Source organism: Buteo buteo, chromosome 1, assembly GCF_964188355.1.
Source record: "Buteo buteo chromosome 1, bButBut1.hap1.1, whole genome shotgun sequence".
NCBI classification, from domain to species: domain Eukaryota; kingdom Metazoa; phylum Chordata; class Aves; order Accipitriformes; family Accipitridae; genus Buteo; species Buteo buteo.
The window spans coordinates 64,693,732-64,711,837 of NC_134171.1; the positions used below are offsets into that span (position 1 = coordinate 64,693,732).

General features: G+C 39.8%; 1 protein-coding gene across 3 annotated transcripts in view; it reads left to right on the forward strand.

The window, feature by feature from the left end:
* The window catches only part of RASGEF1B (RasGEF domain family member 1B), a 30,669-nt gene extending 13,519 nt beyond the window's left edge, over positions 1-17,150 (forward strand). For 2 of the 3 annotated variants that reach the window (XM_075033614.1, XM_075033605.1), the window contains exons 3-14: positions 446-568; positions 1,559-1,696; positions 6,099-6,311; positions 6,410-6,484; positions 7,797-7,892; positions 8,502-8,604; positions 9,351-9,430; positions 10,729-10,824; positions 12,800-12,895; positions 14,128-14,251; positions 14,897-14,969; positions 16,183-17,150. In XM_075033614.1, coding sequence (XP_074889715.1) covers positions 446-568; positions 1,559-1,696; positions 6,099-6,311; positions 6,410-6,484; positions 7,797-7,892; positions 8,502-8,604; positions 9,351-9,430; positions 10,729-10,824; positions 12,800-12,895; positions 14,128-14,251; positions 14,897-14,969; positions 16,183-16,207 — 1,242 coding nt within the window. In that variant the 3' untranslated portion in view covers positions 16,208-17,150. Of the gene's footprint in view, positions 1-445; positions 569-1,558; positions 1,697-6,098; positions 6,312-6,409; positions 6,485-7,796; positions 7,893-8,501; positions 8,605-9,350; positions 9,431-10,728; positions 10,825-12,271; positions 12,776-12,799; positions 12,896-14,127; positions 14,252-14,896; positions 14,970-16,182 lie in introns of those variants that run through there. The other variant, XM_075033622.1, reaches the window with a different exon arrangement.
* Positions 17,151-18,106: the final 956 nt, after the last annotated feature.

Here is an 18,106-nt window from a genome sequence, read left to right on the forward strand (position 1 = left end):
TCTCTTGTATTCTAAGTAGCTTGGACTTGCAGCATGAATTTTATTCCATTGCTGGGCTAGAAAGAGTTATGTAATCTGCTAATGGCTCACGCAAAGGTTTACTGTAGAGCAAGAGAAGATGAGCTGAAATTTTATTCTGGGTAATTTCAGGTACTGAGCTTGTAATAAGGCTATGTGCAAGAGAGCTAAACCAGCCCTGCCCTGCTTTGTTTTGGTTAAATCTTGCATAACTTGGCTTAAGCACGAATTTATAACACTGATTCTGGAGCAATGACAAGTGTTAAATTAAATGCTTACTGCTGTAGTAATAGCTCTTGGTACAGCCACATGCAGTTTTCTTGTGCAGATAGTAAAGTATTAGGAACTGATTTGTCAGGAGCGCATTTTGAGAAAATATAAAACTGGTGGTAATTTATCCCTTTCTCTGTCTTCCTCTTGTTTGCAGAGGACATATATCTTCACCTTCCTTCTCAGTTCACGCCTGTTCATGCATCCGTATGAGCTCATGGCCAAAGTCTGCCATCTGTGCATTGAGCAGCAGAGACTAAGTGAGCCTGGCTTGGACAAGGTAAGATTCCTCACTGTCAGGGATTCCTGTTAATTCCAGTCAAATGTCTCTGCCCTGCCCACAGCAAAATGTTCCTACTCAAGAGAGTCCTCAGTAGGATTAAACAGATGGAAAACCTGATACAGGCAACTAGAATGACCCTTTATTCACTGACATTCATGGGAAATTCCCACACTGCTCAGCCTGTCCTCCATGAAGACTGTTGCTGCTGCTGCACTGTTTGTTTTACCAATACATGGGCCTGAAACAAAAGAGCTTGCTGTTAATAACGTATCCTGCACCAGCCCTGCAGTGGTTGCTTTTGTTTCAGGGTTCTGAACATCTTGATGTATAATGCCAAAATGTTGGAAAGATGTAACGATGAATTAAGCACTTTAATGGGAATTACACTGACCTGTCTCGCATGCTTAAGCTATGCTTCTGCTACAGTCTTTGCAGAGTGGCTTAGATTGCTGGCCCCTTTGCATGGGAATACATGGGGTTTTGTGTATCATGTCTAGAGTTGAAAGGGGGCAGGATGTGGACATTTGGATAGAACCTCCACCCCGGCAGAAAATGACACAAATTAAATTAGGATAGTTGAATAATTCCACTGCTTTCTCATTATAAGGTACAGTGCGTGCACAAGTCTTGGCGGAACTGGAGCTTGTCACTTTCATTGTTGATAGTTAGCCCTAAGTTACGGAAACACTAATAGATGTCTTGCACTGAGACACTCCTGATAATGAGGGGAATCATTCTAAGATTTCCACCTACCTGGGGCCTAATTTCCAGGTCAGTTAAGCCAGTAAGAGTCTCTTAATTGGCTTCAATGGGTATTGGCTCTGGCCTCATAATGCAATGCTGAATTAAATTAAGCTTAAAAATTTAACTGAGCTTTGTACCCATATGCTCCACAGTATCCTACAGAATGGAATTCTATTTCCTTTGGGTTAGATATGTGCTGTATTGCTGTTACATGTAACATTCTTCCTTACCATTTTCAAACAGAACCGGATACGAAAAATTGCGCCCAAAATCCTACAGTTGTTGACTGAATGGACAGAGACGTTTCCTTATGATTTCCGAGATGAAAGAATGATGAGGAACTTAAAGGAGTTGGCACAGAGAATAGCCAGTGGTGATGAGGTAAGTTGTCTGTGCACAAAGTTATTGGATAAAAAGGCATTTCTTTAATGCTTTGATACTGCAGGTTTGTTAATAACATGGTATGGCTCTAGGTGGCTAAGCTAACTTATTATGAAGGTGCTGGTAGGCAAAAAGTTCTGGCTGGTACCTAGGCCGAGGAAGAAACCACACAGCATAAGCAGATCCTTTTCAAAGCACAGGCAAGGTTCATTCCATCCCTAAAACCCCATAATTGCATATTGTGCAGACAGACACAACTTGATGGGTGTTAGTATTTTTCATTTTAGTGATTCTGCTTGAAAGAAGCTAGAGAAGACACTGGGAAGCCTTGCATATCTGAGAAATCCCTACCAATGTTGATAATTTCTTCGATTTATGTGAGTAAGGTGTATTGGAATTGGGCCTCTGACCTGTAGGTCAATGGAAGAGTTATAGCAGGTTTGGGTAAAAGTTTCTAAAGGAAAAGTGGACTGGGAAGAACTGTCTTGAGCTTAAAGCATCAGAAATGGACTCAGAAGAATTCTGTCATATTCATTCAACTGTCCTGGAGGGATTGCACAAGAAAATCGTTTGACTTTTTTCTAAGTCCCAGTTCTCAGATGGAATTAAAGTTTCATGGAGGTATTATGAAATGTTTTGATGCTTAACTGATGCTTGTCTTCTAAGTACCGAAATAAACTCAGCCAAAAGCCAAGCCTTATATTCACTTAGGGGAAAGGCAGTTAGCAAAGTTTCAGTACTCAGATCACGTGTAGCTGGCATCATGCTAAGATCACAAAAGCCACTGGGCTGGCATTTAGAAGAACTATAAATGCAAAGAGCAATCGCTAAATGGCATTGTGTTTCTAGTGTTCCTCAGGGGCTGGTGTTCCTTATGTAAGCTTTTGAATAATGATATGGCCGAGGCAGCAAATGACATGTTAACAGGCATGTAGGTAAGCTCTACTGGGAGGAATTTCAAGTGCTGCCAAAGGCCTGGAAAGATCTTGAGAGTCTGTAAACAAGGAGGGAAGAGAACAAACCTAAACTGAATTTGGAAGCTGAAATACATTTTGATGTTGTGAAAGTGGGGAGGGCCAAAAGATGGGACAAGAGAGTGAGACGCAGTATGGAATACAGATGAAAAATATACCAAATTTGATGGGCAAGCTTAGAGTCGCAGCAAGATAGCTACAGAGGGCTTTGGACTGTAGAGAGGCAATAGGTTTGCCTTCACTGGGGGGTGCCTGGAGACACCTTTCCCTGTACAGTGCTTCTGCACTGTTGCCTTGTTTCTGGGTACTCATAACAGGAAGATAGGGAACTGAAGTTCAGTTCAAGGAAAAGTAAAAAGATTGAGGACTCATACCTACTTAAAACTTACCTACTGGCACAAAAGGAGAGAGCGTGCTGTTTAGCCTGGGGGAAGTTGAGCTGGTGGATACAAGAGCGAAATAGCAACAGGGAACGGTTGTCTACAGTGAAGTTTCTGGAAATTCAATAGAAATAGTTTCTGAAATAGTCTATTGAGAGGAAAGGCAGATGTACAAGCTGCTAGAAAATGAGTGCTAGGGAGCAGTCTTACTCTGGCAGCGAGCTATAGATCTTTTCTAGTTCTAGCTTTGAGCTTTTTTTTACTTTGAGGCTTCCTTTAGAAAGACAAAGGGAAAGCAAGCACTGCAGTAAATTGATCTGAATTATTGTGAACTGCTTGGAACAGTAAATGGCAAATTCCTTTACCTTGCTTTTCTACAGATTGCTTGGATTTGTGTGAGTCATTACCTTGAAGGATACAAATGAAGCAGTGTTTCCTATTCCTGTTCACTACATTTCTTCTACTTGTAGCTTCTTATTCCACTTCCTGAATTATTGTGCTCCAGTACTGTAAGAGCTATCAGTATGAGTTCAAGTAAAACCATTCACCATGCTAACATTTTGCTCCATCTTTGGAAAAACCTTGGTGGGTTTATTTTTTTTCCTCTTCTCCCTCAATTTAATTCCATGCCTTCCATTTTTTCCATCTCTGTGTCCTGAGAGGTCATCATGCTCGTGAGATATTTCTAGATTGTTCTGGTCCCTTTTACCACTTCAGTGACCTTTGTTTCAAGGTATATCTTCTGAAACCTTCCACATCAGCTATTGCCTCCCATTTACTGATTAGTTCCCTATAAACATTTATCAGTGGCTTTTTCTGTGAAACACTTGATGAGTGTATGCAGTCAGACCAAAGCCACATCCTATATCCTGATGTCTTTTCATGTGCGGCCCAACATTGCACTGTCCCCTCTTCTTTTTTTTTTTCCCACCATGATATCATATAGTGAGATTGACTGTGGAAACTCATTTAACATACGATATTCCATATCTAGCAGGTAGTAATGGTATTTCCAGTCACTATCCATGCAGGACAGACACAAAGGGGTGACCTTGAGGTGAAGTGTCCCATCACTTTCTCCCATGCTGTCCAGTCCTCAGAGGTTTTTACATAGAAATAAATATTAGCATTGTCAGTGTGAATATAGAATCAAAAATGAGACTGTGGGACAAAGTGGACAGGGTAAACCTAATTTAGAGAAAGACCATATGTTTAGGCTGACTGGTAGCCATACTACAATCAAATTAATAGCTAATTGATAAAAGACTTATTCTGTGAGTTCATTCGTGTGTTGTTAAATAAATATATCTATCTCTATATGTGATATTAAAAAAATGCATGAGATTAAGTAATGGTCCAGCAGCAAATACCTGTCATGGGTGCAAAGTGCAGTACGTACTTATCCTCGCACAGAATGCCTCGAGGTGACTGCCTCTTTGCTCAAGAGGAGACTGAGGCTCAAAAGAGCAGAGGGATTTCGGTTTTTTGGGCTCAGGTACCTCTAGGAGGTGTGAGAGGAAACTGGCATTTCCTTCTGCCTTTTGTGCTGGGAGGGTTTTACCTCATCACTGGACAGAGGGATGTTTGCTATGTAGAACTGCTGTTAGATCAGATGTGGGCCAATAACCCTGATTTCTTGTTCTGGTTTGGAAGGTATCTGTGCTAGCTTGCTTTTCTCTGGGGTTTTCCAGCTACAGAAGCAGACTGACCAGAATTAGGTCTTTCAGCTTTGTATCTTCACCCATTTTCTCCCTGATTTTTGTTGTCAGTTCTGGGTTGACATGAACCAGAAATTCAGGCAGGGTTTATTTTTTTGCTTTGAAGCGTAAGCCACTGATAACTATGTGATTTCCATAAGTAGCCAGAATTCATCCTGAGTACTTTTGATGTTTTTTCATTCTCAGTTGATTACCAGCTGGGCAAGAAAATGCTTCATAAAATTCTCTTACATGATATTTCAATGAATTTGGAAGAGAATGGGTCAGTGATGCAAGTCTGTGTGTGTCACCTAACACCTGTTTATGGAAGTGCAGCACTTGAAGTAATACTTCTGCATCTTTCTGAGGAAAATGTAGATCCTTTTCTTTAAAAGCTTGGGATCTCCCTGTTCTTTCCCCACCTACCTAGGTGAAAAATTATGCTGTGTGTATTTGTCTAGAAAATCAAAATACATCTAAGCAGAAAGCAGTTCTTTACCAAGTTACAAGACAAATTCAGCCTTGGTTGAAAACAACTGACTTCAAGAATTAATCTGACCTGAGGTAGTGCTGTTTTATTTGAGTAAATTCGGAAATTCATACAAATGGCAGCTTTGGAGGGAATGACAAATTCATTAGAATACAGGAAACATTCCTGCCTTGGACTGGTCACACTATACTGTGCTGCCAATAGGTTTTGGGTGCTCCTTTTTTCAGATACTTAGGTTTTGCTTTAATGGCTTTAGGATGGTATCTGGAATTTGGAAAAGTAACCACCTTGGGGTCAGTTACATAGATCTATCTACTTAAGAGTCAAATCCTGCTCCTACTTAAATTTGTCACTCCTGTTAACTTAAACCGCCACATGGAAAGGCCTACAAGGTTTCATTGTCTTCTCCTTTTTCTCAGATTTACTGCAAGTTTTAACTCTCACTTCAGTGAAACTGGTCTTGATTTACTCCATAGAGAAGCAGGCCCTTTTTTCATCGTTGAATGACCATATATTGTTTTTTCTGTGGTCTTAAGCAGGAGAAGATGGAGTATTTTCATTTCTTGTATTTTGTCCGGTGATTGGTGGTACTTTTCATGGAGCAGATTGTGTATGTATTTTCTGCTGTACTTTGAGCTAACTGGGTCACTGTTGAATCTGTGAGACAATCAGTGTTTAAATCCTCAGCTAGATTCTTTCTGGTCTGATGAAATGCCAGTATTAGAAACTCACATAGTAGACTGTATCTTAAGTTGACAACAAATACAGGCATCAGCGTCTATCTGTTTTGGTGTCATGCAGACTATAATACTATCTTCTCACATTTTGAAAATGTCTCCCGATTATTTCATGTCATGACAGATGTATTGGAAGAACATACAGCAGCTCCTCCAGAACCTGATTCGGAAGCTCGCCACTGTTAGCCAGTATGAGGAAGTACTTGCAAAAATTAATGCCACGTCCACAGACTGCCCCACGGTTCTGAAGACCAAGCCCCAGTCCATCCAGAGGGACATAATCACAGTCTGCAATGATCCCTATGTGTTAGCTCAGCAGCTGACACACATAGAGCTTGTGAGTTGTTATACTTTGAGTATGATTTCATCCTTCCCCTCTTTTTGAAATGCAGGTTAACATAGGATATGACTTGGCTGCTTGTGTGCTTTATTTAGGAGAGGCTCAATTATATTGGACCAGAAGAATTTGTCCAGGCGTTTGTGCAAAAGGATCCTTTCGATAATGACAAGGTAATTGGACCAGATCTGGAGCGGCTCTCAAATGTGGCATTTAACATCCTGGAGCTCAGGTGCCCCATGAGCTGGAAGTGAGGTCCAGCAATAAATAAGGACCAGCAGAAACAAGCTTTGTGGTGAAAATGCTTTAGTATTCCTCTTAAAAATTTTGTTGATGCTTTTTCTTCCTGGAGGACAACACCTGGAGCTCCAGAACTCAGCCAACAAATTGACTTAAATTAACACATTTGCTGTTTTTTCTGATTTAAGCTAAGGGAGAACTTAATCCTGTGAATGTTCTTTTTCCAGGCTACCTATGCAGTCTACAGTTGGAAAAAAATGAGTTTAATTTCGGCTTTTGCATTACTCATTTTCAACATCTGCTCTTCCTTTTTAGTAAACTGAACTCTTTGCAGCAAACTGGCAAGTAGGGCAATTTGCAGGTAGAGCACCCATCACAGAAAGGGAGCAGTGAGCTCTAGATCCATGTGGGATGAGGGGCAAAGACTAGTTTTTAGCTAACCATGCCAGAGTTGTCATCTCCTTGAGTGCTGCTTTCAAGATGACTTATGCTCTGTAAATAAACTGTGCTAAAGTTAGGCAGTTAAAACTTGAATTACTGTACTCCCTAAAACTGATAAACAGAATAGAATGGCTCAAGTTTACAATTTGATGTTCAGTCAGACAGTGTCTGAAAATTATTTTGTAGGTAGAGATCGCTAAAACTGCTGTCTACCCCTTTTTAGGCAGCCCTGAGATGTGGTGTGGGAGTCATTCCAAGACACTGCAGAACAAATAGCACTGGTTAGGAAAGGGAGAACCCAATCAAAATGGTAGAGCTGGTCTCCCAAAGTTAGGGTGCGGTATGTTAATTTGTCATCAACAACTCTGCCTTTGGAGTGGGCTGGCCTCTGTGGTCCTTCTGTACTTGCAGAGGACATAAAGTTGTCTCTACTGTATCAATGGGACAGGAGTGAGGACGGAAACAGTGCTCATATTCAAGGAAGCTTTAAGCAGCTACTTAGCTTTGATTGTTTGCGTAAGTCTATCCTGAGTTCTTAAAGCATCCTGGTAGAACTTACAGCAGGTGATGGATTCCGCATGCCTGCTCGAGTGCTTTACTGAGCCAGCAGCTCAGGAAGAAGTTATACATGCTCAAATACTATCACTGCTGCTTTCCCTCTACGCTTTTTGTCATTTTGGGTAATTGAGTTATTCCTGGTAACTTGACAGTGTTTGGGGATGGCAGAGCAGAAAGCCAAAAGGCGTGTCTCAGGGAAAAGATTTAAGATGACACTAAAGGTTGTTATTTTTCTTCTGTCTGCAGAGCTGCTACAGAGATCAAAAGAAGACCCGGAATCTGGAAGCCTATGTGGAATGGTTTAACAGGCTCAGTTACTTGGTTGCAACAGAAATCTGTATGGTGAGCAAGGACTTTTTCCTGCTCAGAGGTTGTTTGGGTTCTTTTTAGTCTAGTTGTCTAAAGCTGTGAAGCCTTTTCAGGTTTGGTGCCCCTTTCAGAGTGCCCTTTGCTTTTTCATTCTCTCAGCTCTGTACTTTTTCACATGTGGCCGAAGTCAGCGCAGGGCTGAAGTGCCGTGTTCTCAGCGTCGTACTCGTGCCTCAGCCTTGTTAACGTGACACGGTGGTGATGTTATGCTGGGTTAGCCCCTCTTGGCACAGGAATGCGTCTGGCCTGCCCTTCTCTCCTGTGAATGCCCCTTGTGAATGGAGGCATCTTTTCTCTCTTCTGTGCTGACCACCTTCTCTGCTCTATTGTTCTTCGTACCCTTCTTCTTGGCAGAGCCTCTTTACCCGTTATCCTTGCTCTCTACCTGCCTGGTATCTGGGTTGTCTTTGCTGCCCTGAGGGTTTTTGAACACAATAGTGCAGCTTCCTCTATATGTAAACCATAGTCTGAAGTTGTGGTACATGTAGAAAAGACTTTTAACAGGGGTGTTGTTTCTTTTGGGGACGGGTCGGAGTGCTCTGTTTCCTGCTGAGTGTAACACTCCAATGGCATTTCTTGCAGCCTGTGAAGAAGAAGCACAGAGCAAGAGTGATAGAATATTTCATTGATGTGGCACGGGAATGTTTTAACATTGGCAACTTTAACTCCTTAATGGCTATTATTTGTGAGTATATGTCCTGAGACAGTTTGTCCCTGTTTGAATCCAGATAAAGGAAGCGTGGTCCTTCATAAAAAAAGTCTGCTGCTTAGCAGCTCAGCAGTGTGAAGTTGGGAGGGGAAGTGGTGAATTGCTCAACGTTATTGTAGTCTTATGTGTGTAAGAAATTATTTACTGCCATAGTGTAAATTACAGAAAAACAAAGTTTTCATTGCAACTGTTGAGAGATCTAAATCCCCACTTTTTGAAACCAACTTCAGTGCTAAATTGGAATAGAAACTCTTCCTGTAATATGGAGGATTGATGTCTTCCATCATTTCTGTCACACCATAAATATCCTAGTGGTTTAAAAATTCCACACCTTTTTTATATCTCGTAGGAAAATATTGGGAATGTTTCTTTAATTTGAAATGTGAAAAAATCATAGATATGTGTAGTTTTCAATGAAATATGTAAGAGATGGTGTTGAGAAAACTCATTTGCACTTTTCTACTGTATATTCATATTTTATCAAAACCACATTAAATAATGTCAGAGCATTTTTTTTAGAGCCTTCATTGTGTAAGAGATGTTGATTTTGTTTCCAAAGTTGTTTTTAATGTTGGAATTTCAAGAAAATTATAAGTCTGATTTCTGAGTAGCTCCATTGAAAATATTTGTTATTGTTAATAGCTCCTTTGCTTTAGAAATACTTACTAGCCTTGGCTACTTTAAAGACTTTTTTTTAAAATACTCGTGTCTCCCATATCAAGCTGGCATGAACATGAGTCCTGTGTCTCGGTTAAAGAAAACTTGGGCAAAAGTGAAGACAGCCAAATTTTATGTTCTTGAGGTAAGTTTGGCCAATATTTGGTCATGTGGCTGTTAACAGCATTTTACTTTTACCCACTCTAAAATGCAAGTTTGGCTTCATTGTGACATGTTTAATTTAGTATGCTTGTGCCTTAATGGAAATTATAGAAGATGTAATAAGAATTGTTCAGCTGACTTGTGGTCTTTTGATTTGGAAGAAGGAAATTGAAGTAATTTTAATTTTAATTCCCAAACCCCCCTCCTAAGAATTATTTAAAAAAAAAAAAAGTAGGTAACCTCTTGAAAGGGAAATGTATTTGAGAGGGATGGTGTGGATTGACCTAATGCAGTTTTGCCTTTGAAAATCAAGTTCAGCTGTAAGGCAGCTGCCTTGCGCTTTCAGAGAAATTTGTCTTGATCCGATTGATTGCCAATTACCCTGAGGTAGTAGAGACCTTTATCAAAGATCATGTAGGTGCAGCAGTGTATGAGTTTGTGATTTACCCAACAGATTATTTACCAACAAGTTAATTATCCTGCTGTAAATGGTAATCGGAGAATTCAGGTTATTTATTAGTAAGATAAAGAAAAGTAATGTTTTGTACGTGACACAAGCATGAAATATTTATTAACATCATCAGGAGATTTGACGTGTGTTATTACAATAGATTAAAACTGGATGGCTGTAGCCACCTCACGCTTCCTTCCCCCGCCCTTGGGTGGGAAATAGCTTTTGTTGTGTCAAGGGTGGCTGCACAGCTCAGGAAGTTGCTCTTAAGATTACAGCCCTATTTCATTCGACCTTATTATGCAGGCTGGACTTTGCTGGTTAAGGATGTGCTTTGTGAGCCGTGCAGTCATCCTAGTCATTGAAGTGCAACAGTCAGTCTTGGAGCAATGAGGTGGGGGCACTAACAGCTTTAGGTGTCTGATCTTACTTTGCCATTCCAACTGAATCAGCTCTGAGAAACCTGCACACTCGGAAGAGCAGAATATTAGTGCCAAGACCTGTTGTTGTCTTAGTTTCATGATTTTGGCTTTTGAATTAAAGCTGAGCTATCTTCTTTGTGGAGGAAGAAAGAAGGTCCATGAAGCCTGCCTTTGCTCTCATGCCCCTGACTTGTATTGGATCCCTTGTTGTGTTGAGTGAACATTTTTTAAAACAAGGTTCTCTTCTGATCGAATGAACAGATAAAGAGATACTGCAGTCCTCTGAAAGGCCATATTTGTGGTGCTGTTCAGCAGACCTCTTGCTTTTTAAAATAGTTGCTCAAGTGAAAAAGAATTTTGTGTGGTGATGACACTGGCTCATTATTTACATTTTTTCATGCCTTGTAGCATCAGATGGACCCTTCTAGCAATTTTTATAATTACCGAACTGCTCTGCGTGGAGCCGCTCAAAGGTCCTTGACAGCTCATAGCAACAGAGAGAAGGTATGTTTACAAATGACTTGGCAGCAGGCAAAAATGAAATGTGCTTGTTAAGTTGCATGGTAAGCTTTTGTCTTGGTATTCTGATTCTCAGCAACTCTACCCCTGCTGGGCTTTTTAAAAAAATAAAGAGCCTCAAAACTGAATCCCTCTTTACTGGGAATGTCTAAATATTACCTGTAAGCTACCAAGAAAGTAAATGGAATATTTGAGGAAACTAGGTGGCTCAATGAAAATGGCCGTCTTAGGGCTGCCAGTTCAGTTTGGTGCTGACTGAAAGCTGCAAACATAAGTGATTGTTTTGATTATATAAATAAAATAAGTACATTGCCTAAGCTCATTTCTTTTTTGACAGAGAACTTTATCTCACAAACCAGTAATACAGATGGAAAAGCTAAGGACTGAAAGGACATTGCTAGTAATTCGTTCTTATAGCTGCTACTTGTGCTAAATTTTAAGTGGTTTATGGTTTAGGGTGGAAAAAGCTTTAAAATTTACTCAGAAAAGGTACTCTAAAATGCAAATCTAGACAGAGCTTCTGTCTAGATTCTGTGGAGTCCCCTTCCTGGGTACAGTCTTTAGATGAGCTTTAAATATACTCTGGAGTTTTTTAGTAGAAATGGTGAGATGAATCAGGTGTTTGTGTAAGGCAGTGGGTTGAAATCCACCTTCCAGATTCAAGAGTGGCTATGAACTATGCATTAACAGAGGTGGCATCTTTCTTTACTCTTTAAAATAAAATAACTTTTGAGAAATTAACTGGATTTCGTCACACTTTAATGCAGAATCTCAATTGCGTTTCTTGTGGAAAGGAACCAAATAGCTTCTTAGTTGCTCCCAGCTTAGAAGCAGTTGCTCATCAACTGCTTATAATATTAGGACTTCATGCTGTGTTTAATAAACCTGATCTTGGTGCTCATATAAACTATGGGGCAGGATGAAGCAAATCCATGTGCAGTCTGCTGGTCTATATTGTTGTTATACAAGTGTAAATAAAAACAGGGATTTTTTTTCTGAGTCCTAAGGGTCTGTTCACATATCATTCAAAGTACCAGAAGTTTAAATGTAAGATGCTTCTTTTCAGAGAAAAGTGAGTTTTAAGACTTCAGAGAAAGAACTTACAGATAATGAAATGGTGCAGTGAAGTCTTCCATGGAAATAGTGATAAGTGATATTTGTCTTATCCCCAGTTGCAACAAGGACGTGCAGCTGTGAAAATTTTTGTAAGATGCAAATTAAAATACAATCATTTTAAGAATGATCCTTCATTCTCCAAAGAAAAATACTTTGATTTGTTTAGTTGGCAGGCAATGCTTCATTTTGAGCCAGTCAGTGATGAGGTTCATTTTCTTGCATGAGCTCAGGGAATTGTAGTTCAAAAGCCATTTGCGCTGCTAGCCCCAGATTTTCCATGCTGTGCTTTAATATGCATCTCCCCTCATTTACCAAGCAAGTCCCTGTCAAGAGAGAGAGCTGCACTGAGATACCCTTCAGGAATTATGTGTAAGTAGGCACCTCTGAGCTTTTATGTTCTGGAATCTGCAAGGACGAATGAGAAAGTGAAAACAAGAGGGACATGACATAGAAATTAAATTAGTTAGGCATATTGTTGTTCTAAACATGCCTTATAGCCACAGTTGACAAGCAGTAGAGTGCCAACAGGTACTTTAATTATGGGAGCTACATGCCAAGAAGAGTTCAAGGTAATGGAAGCAGTTTGGCACAAAGGTGGAAATAAAACTATAGGGATTAGCTTACCATCCAAGGGAAGACTTTCTTTATAGAAAAACATCATGTATTTTAAAATGTAGTGAATGCAACGTTTTTGTGTCGTGAAAGAGAGAGAGGTATTATACAGATCTTAGTCCTTTGGTATTTTGCTTACCTTTTGTACACCTGACTTCCTTTTATTTTTCTCTGTAGAGCATTCATGTTTTGATTCAGGACCAGACTGAGAATAATGTTGTTCTTTCTTTAGATTGTAATACCTTTCTTCAGCCTCTTGATCAAAGATATTTACTTCCTCAATGAGGGTTGTGCCAATCGTCTTCCAAATGGTCATGTCAATTTTGAAGTAAGTAGAGCACTGAGTGGGGTATTGATACAGGGTCAGCCCCTGTAACAGAAAACCGAAGCAGATCATGGTTCAGCTTCCACTGGATTCTGGGAGAGCAAAATTAGACTGGAATTTGAGTGTATCTGTTAATTCTCACAGGAGCTGGGAGGTAGTCAGGAAAAAGCAGTTTTATTGAAGATGGAATGTTTATAGAAACCCTTTCAATATTCACAATTTTTTAGTGGGGAAAAAAAAGTCAGAACTTTTTTCCCAGTGCTCAAATTCATCTAAATATTTCAACTCACAGGTTTATTATACTTAACAACAAAATCATTCAAATTAGTATTTTAGAGCTTCTTTTTGAATTCCACATGTGAAAGCCAAGTTCATCCTTTGTTAAGATATATATGCAGTATTTTCATACCTGTAAGTCACAGATTGTCTCTGAAGAAACATGTGATAGAGCAGCAGTGAAGGAGTTTTGAGTCCTTTGTCTTTCAGTAGTTCTTCTGCCTCCGATTTCACGCTTGTTATCTGACAGTGTGGATTAGCCAATGATTTGTTTTCTGGTGCTTTCAAGAAACCTGGGTCATTTGCATGAAATTACAGTGCATTTCACTTGTAGTCATTGGCTTTAATTAGCCTGGTTCTAAAGCTAGACTATGTGATTATCTGGAATGTCCTTTTACTTAAGGATTCCATGTGCACTTGAGGCATGTTAAACCTTAACTGAAAGAGTTTGTCAATGAATGACATCAATACACTACATAGGGAATGGCATAAATTTCCAGCAAGAAAATTGAGCATTTCAGATTAACTAACTAAAATGGATCATCTGGATTTTGAAATGTCAGTATTAAGTATCTACAGACTTTTGATGTGAAAATTACTAAATATTTCACTGTGAAACAGACAAGCATGAGCATCATCAAAGTGAAAAGTTGGGCATAAGGAGAGTTATCAGCTCCTTGAAAAGAAACTGGGTGCAGATCATGATCTGCTATTTATATTCATATATTACAACAATTTTACCATGGTGGAGGAGTGGGAAGGCATCCCAGTTTGAAACAGAAATGCAAAAGTTAGAAGCTGAGTTGAGTCAGATCATGTTCAATTCTAGCTTAAAAGCCAGGGAGAATCTAAGCCTTGGACTTGAAACGAAGCTCCTTCTCTCTTTTGAAAAAATGTTCAGGGTAAATTGTACTGTTTAATATGTAGCACCTCTTATGTTTTCTCTTCTATTCTGACAGAAATTTTGGGAACTGGCAAAACAAGTCAGTGAATTTATGATGTGGAAGCAAGTGGAGTGTCCTTTTGAAAGGGATCGGAAGATTCTGCAGTACTTGCTCACTGTCCCAGTCTTCAGTGATGATGGTAAGGAGCTGGACTTCCTCCAGGTGTGGTGTCACTGGCTACTGCTTAGTCTCTTTCCATGTTAAGTTGTTGCTTCCTCACAGGAAAGAAAGACTTTGTCCTGAGACATCTCTGTCTGGCAAGTAAAAAAAGCTTCTCCCTTACAAATGAGAGAAAATAAGATATTTCTTTTTATGTGCACATGGTCTGTGAGAATTGACATTATCCTTTTCTCTGAAATGGAATTAAAAACTGATTGGATATGTGGTCCCTGTAAATATCATCTGAAGTGTATTTATATGGACTTTCAGGATGCTTTACACTATGGGGTGCTGCTTGAGAAAGAAAACAGGGACTTCGCTGATTGCTTACAAAGCACCATGTCCCTGGGCTTAGTTCTTTCTTTTGAGTGTTTTCTTCCACTCTTGTGCTTTTGCTAGCTGTTTCCCCCCCCCCCCCCCAGGGTAGTCTTTGTTCTCATGCACTGTTTGTTAGTATTGTCTGGATGTAATTATAAGCAATGCTATACTTCCTAATGGGATTCTAGAACCCTAATCTGAGGGATGGATAATACAAGCCTGCTTCATTTAACTTCAGTCCGCTTTCCAGGGAGAGCAAATTTTAAAACGCCAGTAGGCTTAACGTTGTATTTGCTTCTGATTGCAGCACTTTACTTGGCTTCCTATGAAAGTGAAGGTCCCGAGAATCACATTGAAAAGGACAGATGGAAGACGCTAAGGTTTGTGTCAGAGGTTACCCACATCAATAAATAAAGAGAATGGGATACAGAGCAAGCATCAAACAGCTATAATCAAATGGCATGCTACATGTTTCAACAGATGGGGCACAGCATCATTGTAAATCCCCCCTCTAATCTGGGACTCTTAGAAAAAAGAGAACAGTCAGTCTTTATCTTAACCCCCCTCAAGCCTTCTCTCCCTTAGGGGATGGGAATTAGAATAAGTAATTTTGTGTCTTAATTTCTTGTGTTATTCAGTGTAGGAAAAATATTTTTTAAACTTCAGAGAAATCTCTACTTCCTCACAAGTACCATACAGGGCACTCTGGTTTCCAAGCAGATGTTTTTGCAGCTATTGCATCCCTTTATGCACCTAGCCTTTCAGACAGGAATGAGGCTTGCACGAAGATCACTCTGGGGCAAACACATTCATGAAACAGGTAACAATTTAGAGTCCAGGCTGGGAAAAACAAATTTAAGCAAAATCCTGGTTTTGGCTTTTCTTCTACTGCTGGTTGAACATAGCCTCACCAGCTCTTTCATTTTACTAATTGTGGAAGGATACATGAAACATTATGGCAGTGTTTTAGCTCGTGCTTTGCCAATCAACGTTTTTGGTTTGTTTTTTTAAGTTGGATTCATGGCAGCAGACAAAGCTAATCAGGTGCATAGAGGGAGATGCAGAATTAAGCAGGTGTATGAATAGTCTGTGTTTTCACCCCTACGCCATCCACTTTAGTCTTAAAACTACTGATATCCCAAGGAACTGACCATCAGTTATGTGTTCTTGTCACTGTTGCAGGCAGCTGGTACATTAACACCTAAAGGTACCCATGGATATAACATCCCAACTCTTGTGATCCACTCTGCAGGACTGCAGAGAGACAACTGTATACCACAACCCTAAGGATTCTCCTCAGGCCATGTTAGTTTTTCCTGGGATATCACAAAGGGATATAACAATTCTATCTGATAAATCCCAGTTATTCTGGGGAGAGGACAGAAAGGGAGAGTTACTCACACCAGTGTACAGACACTCCACATTGCACAGGGTGGCAAAATGGACAGACAAAGAGTCTGGACTTGAAAATCTGTGATAACGTGAACCTCAGTTTCACAGGATCCTTATCTGAGGCACTCTGAAGCTGTCTGAGAAGATTTACATCATGCTAATGATTGTCTTTACTTATTTACGTTTCCCTCTTCCTTTCAGGTCAGCGCTTCTGGGCAGAGTCTAGTGCACAAGATGGCCGCTGCTTCTGCTGCTGCTACTTTATGTGGATTACCAAGGGGCATGGCTTGGTTTATTTTTCTTAAAACCGAGTGGTATTCAAAGTGATGTCCATGCAGTCAGTTGTGATATTGTGTCAGCAAAGATGAAAGAAGTTAACTCAAGAACAAACAGGCAGCTTCTCACATCTGACAGATGAGATAAAAACACAGCCCATTCGGCTGTTATTCAGGCTGAAGTATTGATTGAGGACAGTGCTGACATAATCCTTTGAAGAGCTCAGATGCTGCCTATGAATCATTTCACACCTGGATGGAATATTTTTCCCCTTCCTTTTGCTCCAGCTTGCTGCTACGAGGACTTTGCAGGGTTGCTAGTAGATTATGGAGGGGAAAAAAAAAAAATCACCATTCCTTTCAGTGAAACCCAAGTCTGCATTGGAGAACTTCTATTCCTAAGAAGCTGAATATAGCCAGGAACTTTGTCTGATCAGGATTACTAAGAAGGGAAAGGACTGGACACAACAAATTGGCTGCTGGGGAAAGTTTCTCCCCACCACTGTAACGGTGGCTGTGGTTTTTTTTCTTTTTCCATTATGTTTTTGAGTTGGCTGCTGGTAGGCAAACTCACTATTATTGTAAGTTATTTAAAAAATATAAAATAATAAAAATCAAGGCTGTGGTAGCAAATACACCTGCTACAAAAATACAGTAGCTATGTAGCTTGGACTATTTTACAACTTCTAGGGAGGTTTTTTCTTTCAGTTGTTTACAACTAACCACTACATGCTACAGACACTGTTATTTTTGCTATGGAGTTTTGTTACTCTAATTTTCCATACTTGACCACCTTCTTATACTAGGTTGATCAAGCTGACTTTTCTAGAATAGTCTTTGAGAAACTGTTGTACAAACTGTGTTGAAATACAAAAATATGTTTTTATTAAGTCATTTTTATAATTGCTTTTTTTTAAAAGGGTAACAATGGAGAACACAATCCACTTTGAAATAGCAAGATGCCCAAAAGAAAAAAAGATGAGGCTTCTTTTCAAGTACAGCTGTGAACAAAACAGTCTCCCTGTGTGTTTGCTTTATGGATTATGTTTATGACTGTGAAGTAGTTCACTGTGTTACACATCTAATAAGTTTGTAGTAGCTCTGAATACTTAGTCACTCTATTTATCCTAGGAAGAATCTGATGGGGAAAAAAAGAAACTGTAGCTGTAGAATACCCTGGACGCAAAATCACTAAGCAAAACCACATACATGGCAAAAAAGGTATTTGCAATTATCCTGCCACTGTTATTTAAAAAAGAAAAGAAGTAAGAACAAATATATCTGTTTGTTGCACTGCATCTTTTCAGTTTTCAGGTAAGCTGTTTTTTATGTTCTGTCCATGCCTTTTCAGAGAAGTATTTAATTTTTTAATTCTGTAAGAACATGCTGAACTAACCTTCATCAGTGGGGATACTATCCTTAACTACAGCCTGTTTGTTGATACAAGGTGCTAGAAGTCACCAAGTTTCGTATTCCATGAGCACCAGCACCAGGGCCTTGAGCCCTGACAGTGGAGGAGGATTCCTCTCCTCTCCCATTCACTGAGTTAGGGTGGAGGAGAACGAAGAGGCTAACTTTGAAAGGAGGAGACTGCTTCTGCAGTTCATAAACTTACCTCCCAGCTTTCATCAGGTGAGGTCTCTCCCATTTTCCCTTCTACATCCTTCCACCATTGTTGAGGCTTATAGGCAGGACTTAGTTTATGCAAAAAGCTGGGGAAAATTGTGCATTCCTCTTCCACATCTTCTGGAAGTAGGATGATATGATAATAAGGTACATAAATGAGCTTCCATGATGCAATGTTTGCTATTCTTGTTAACTTGCTTTTTTACATTTTTAGTTCTAGGGAA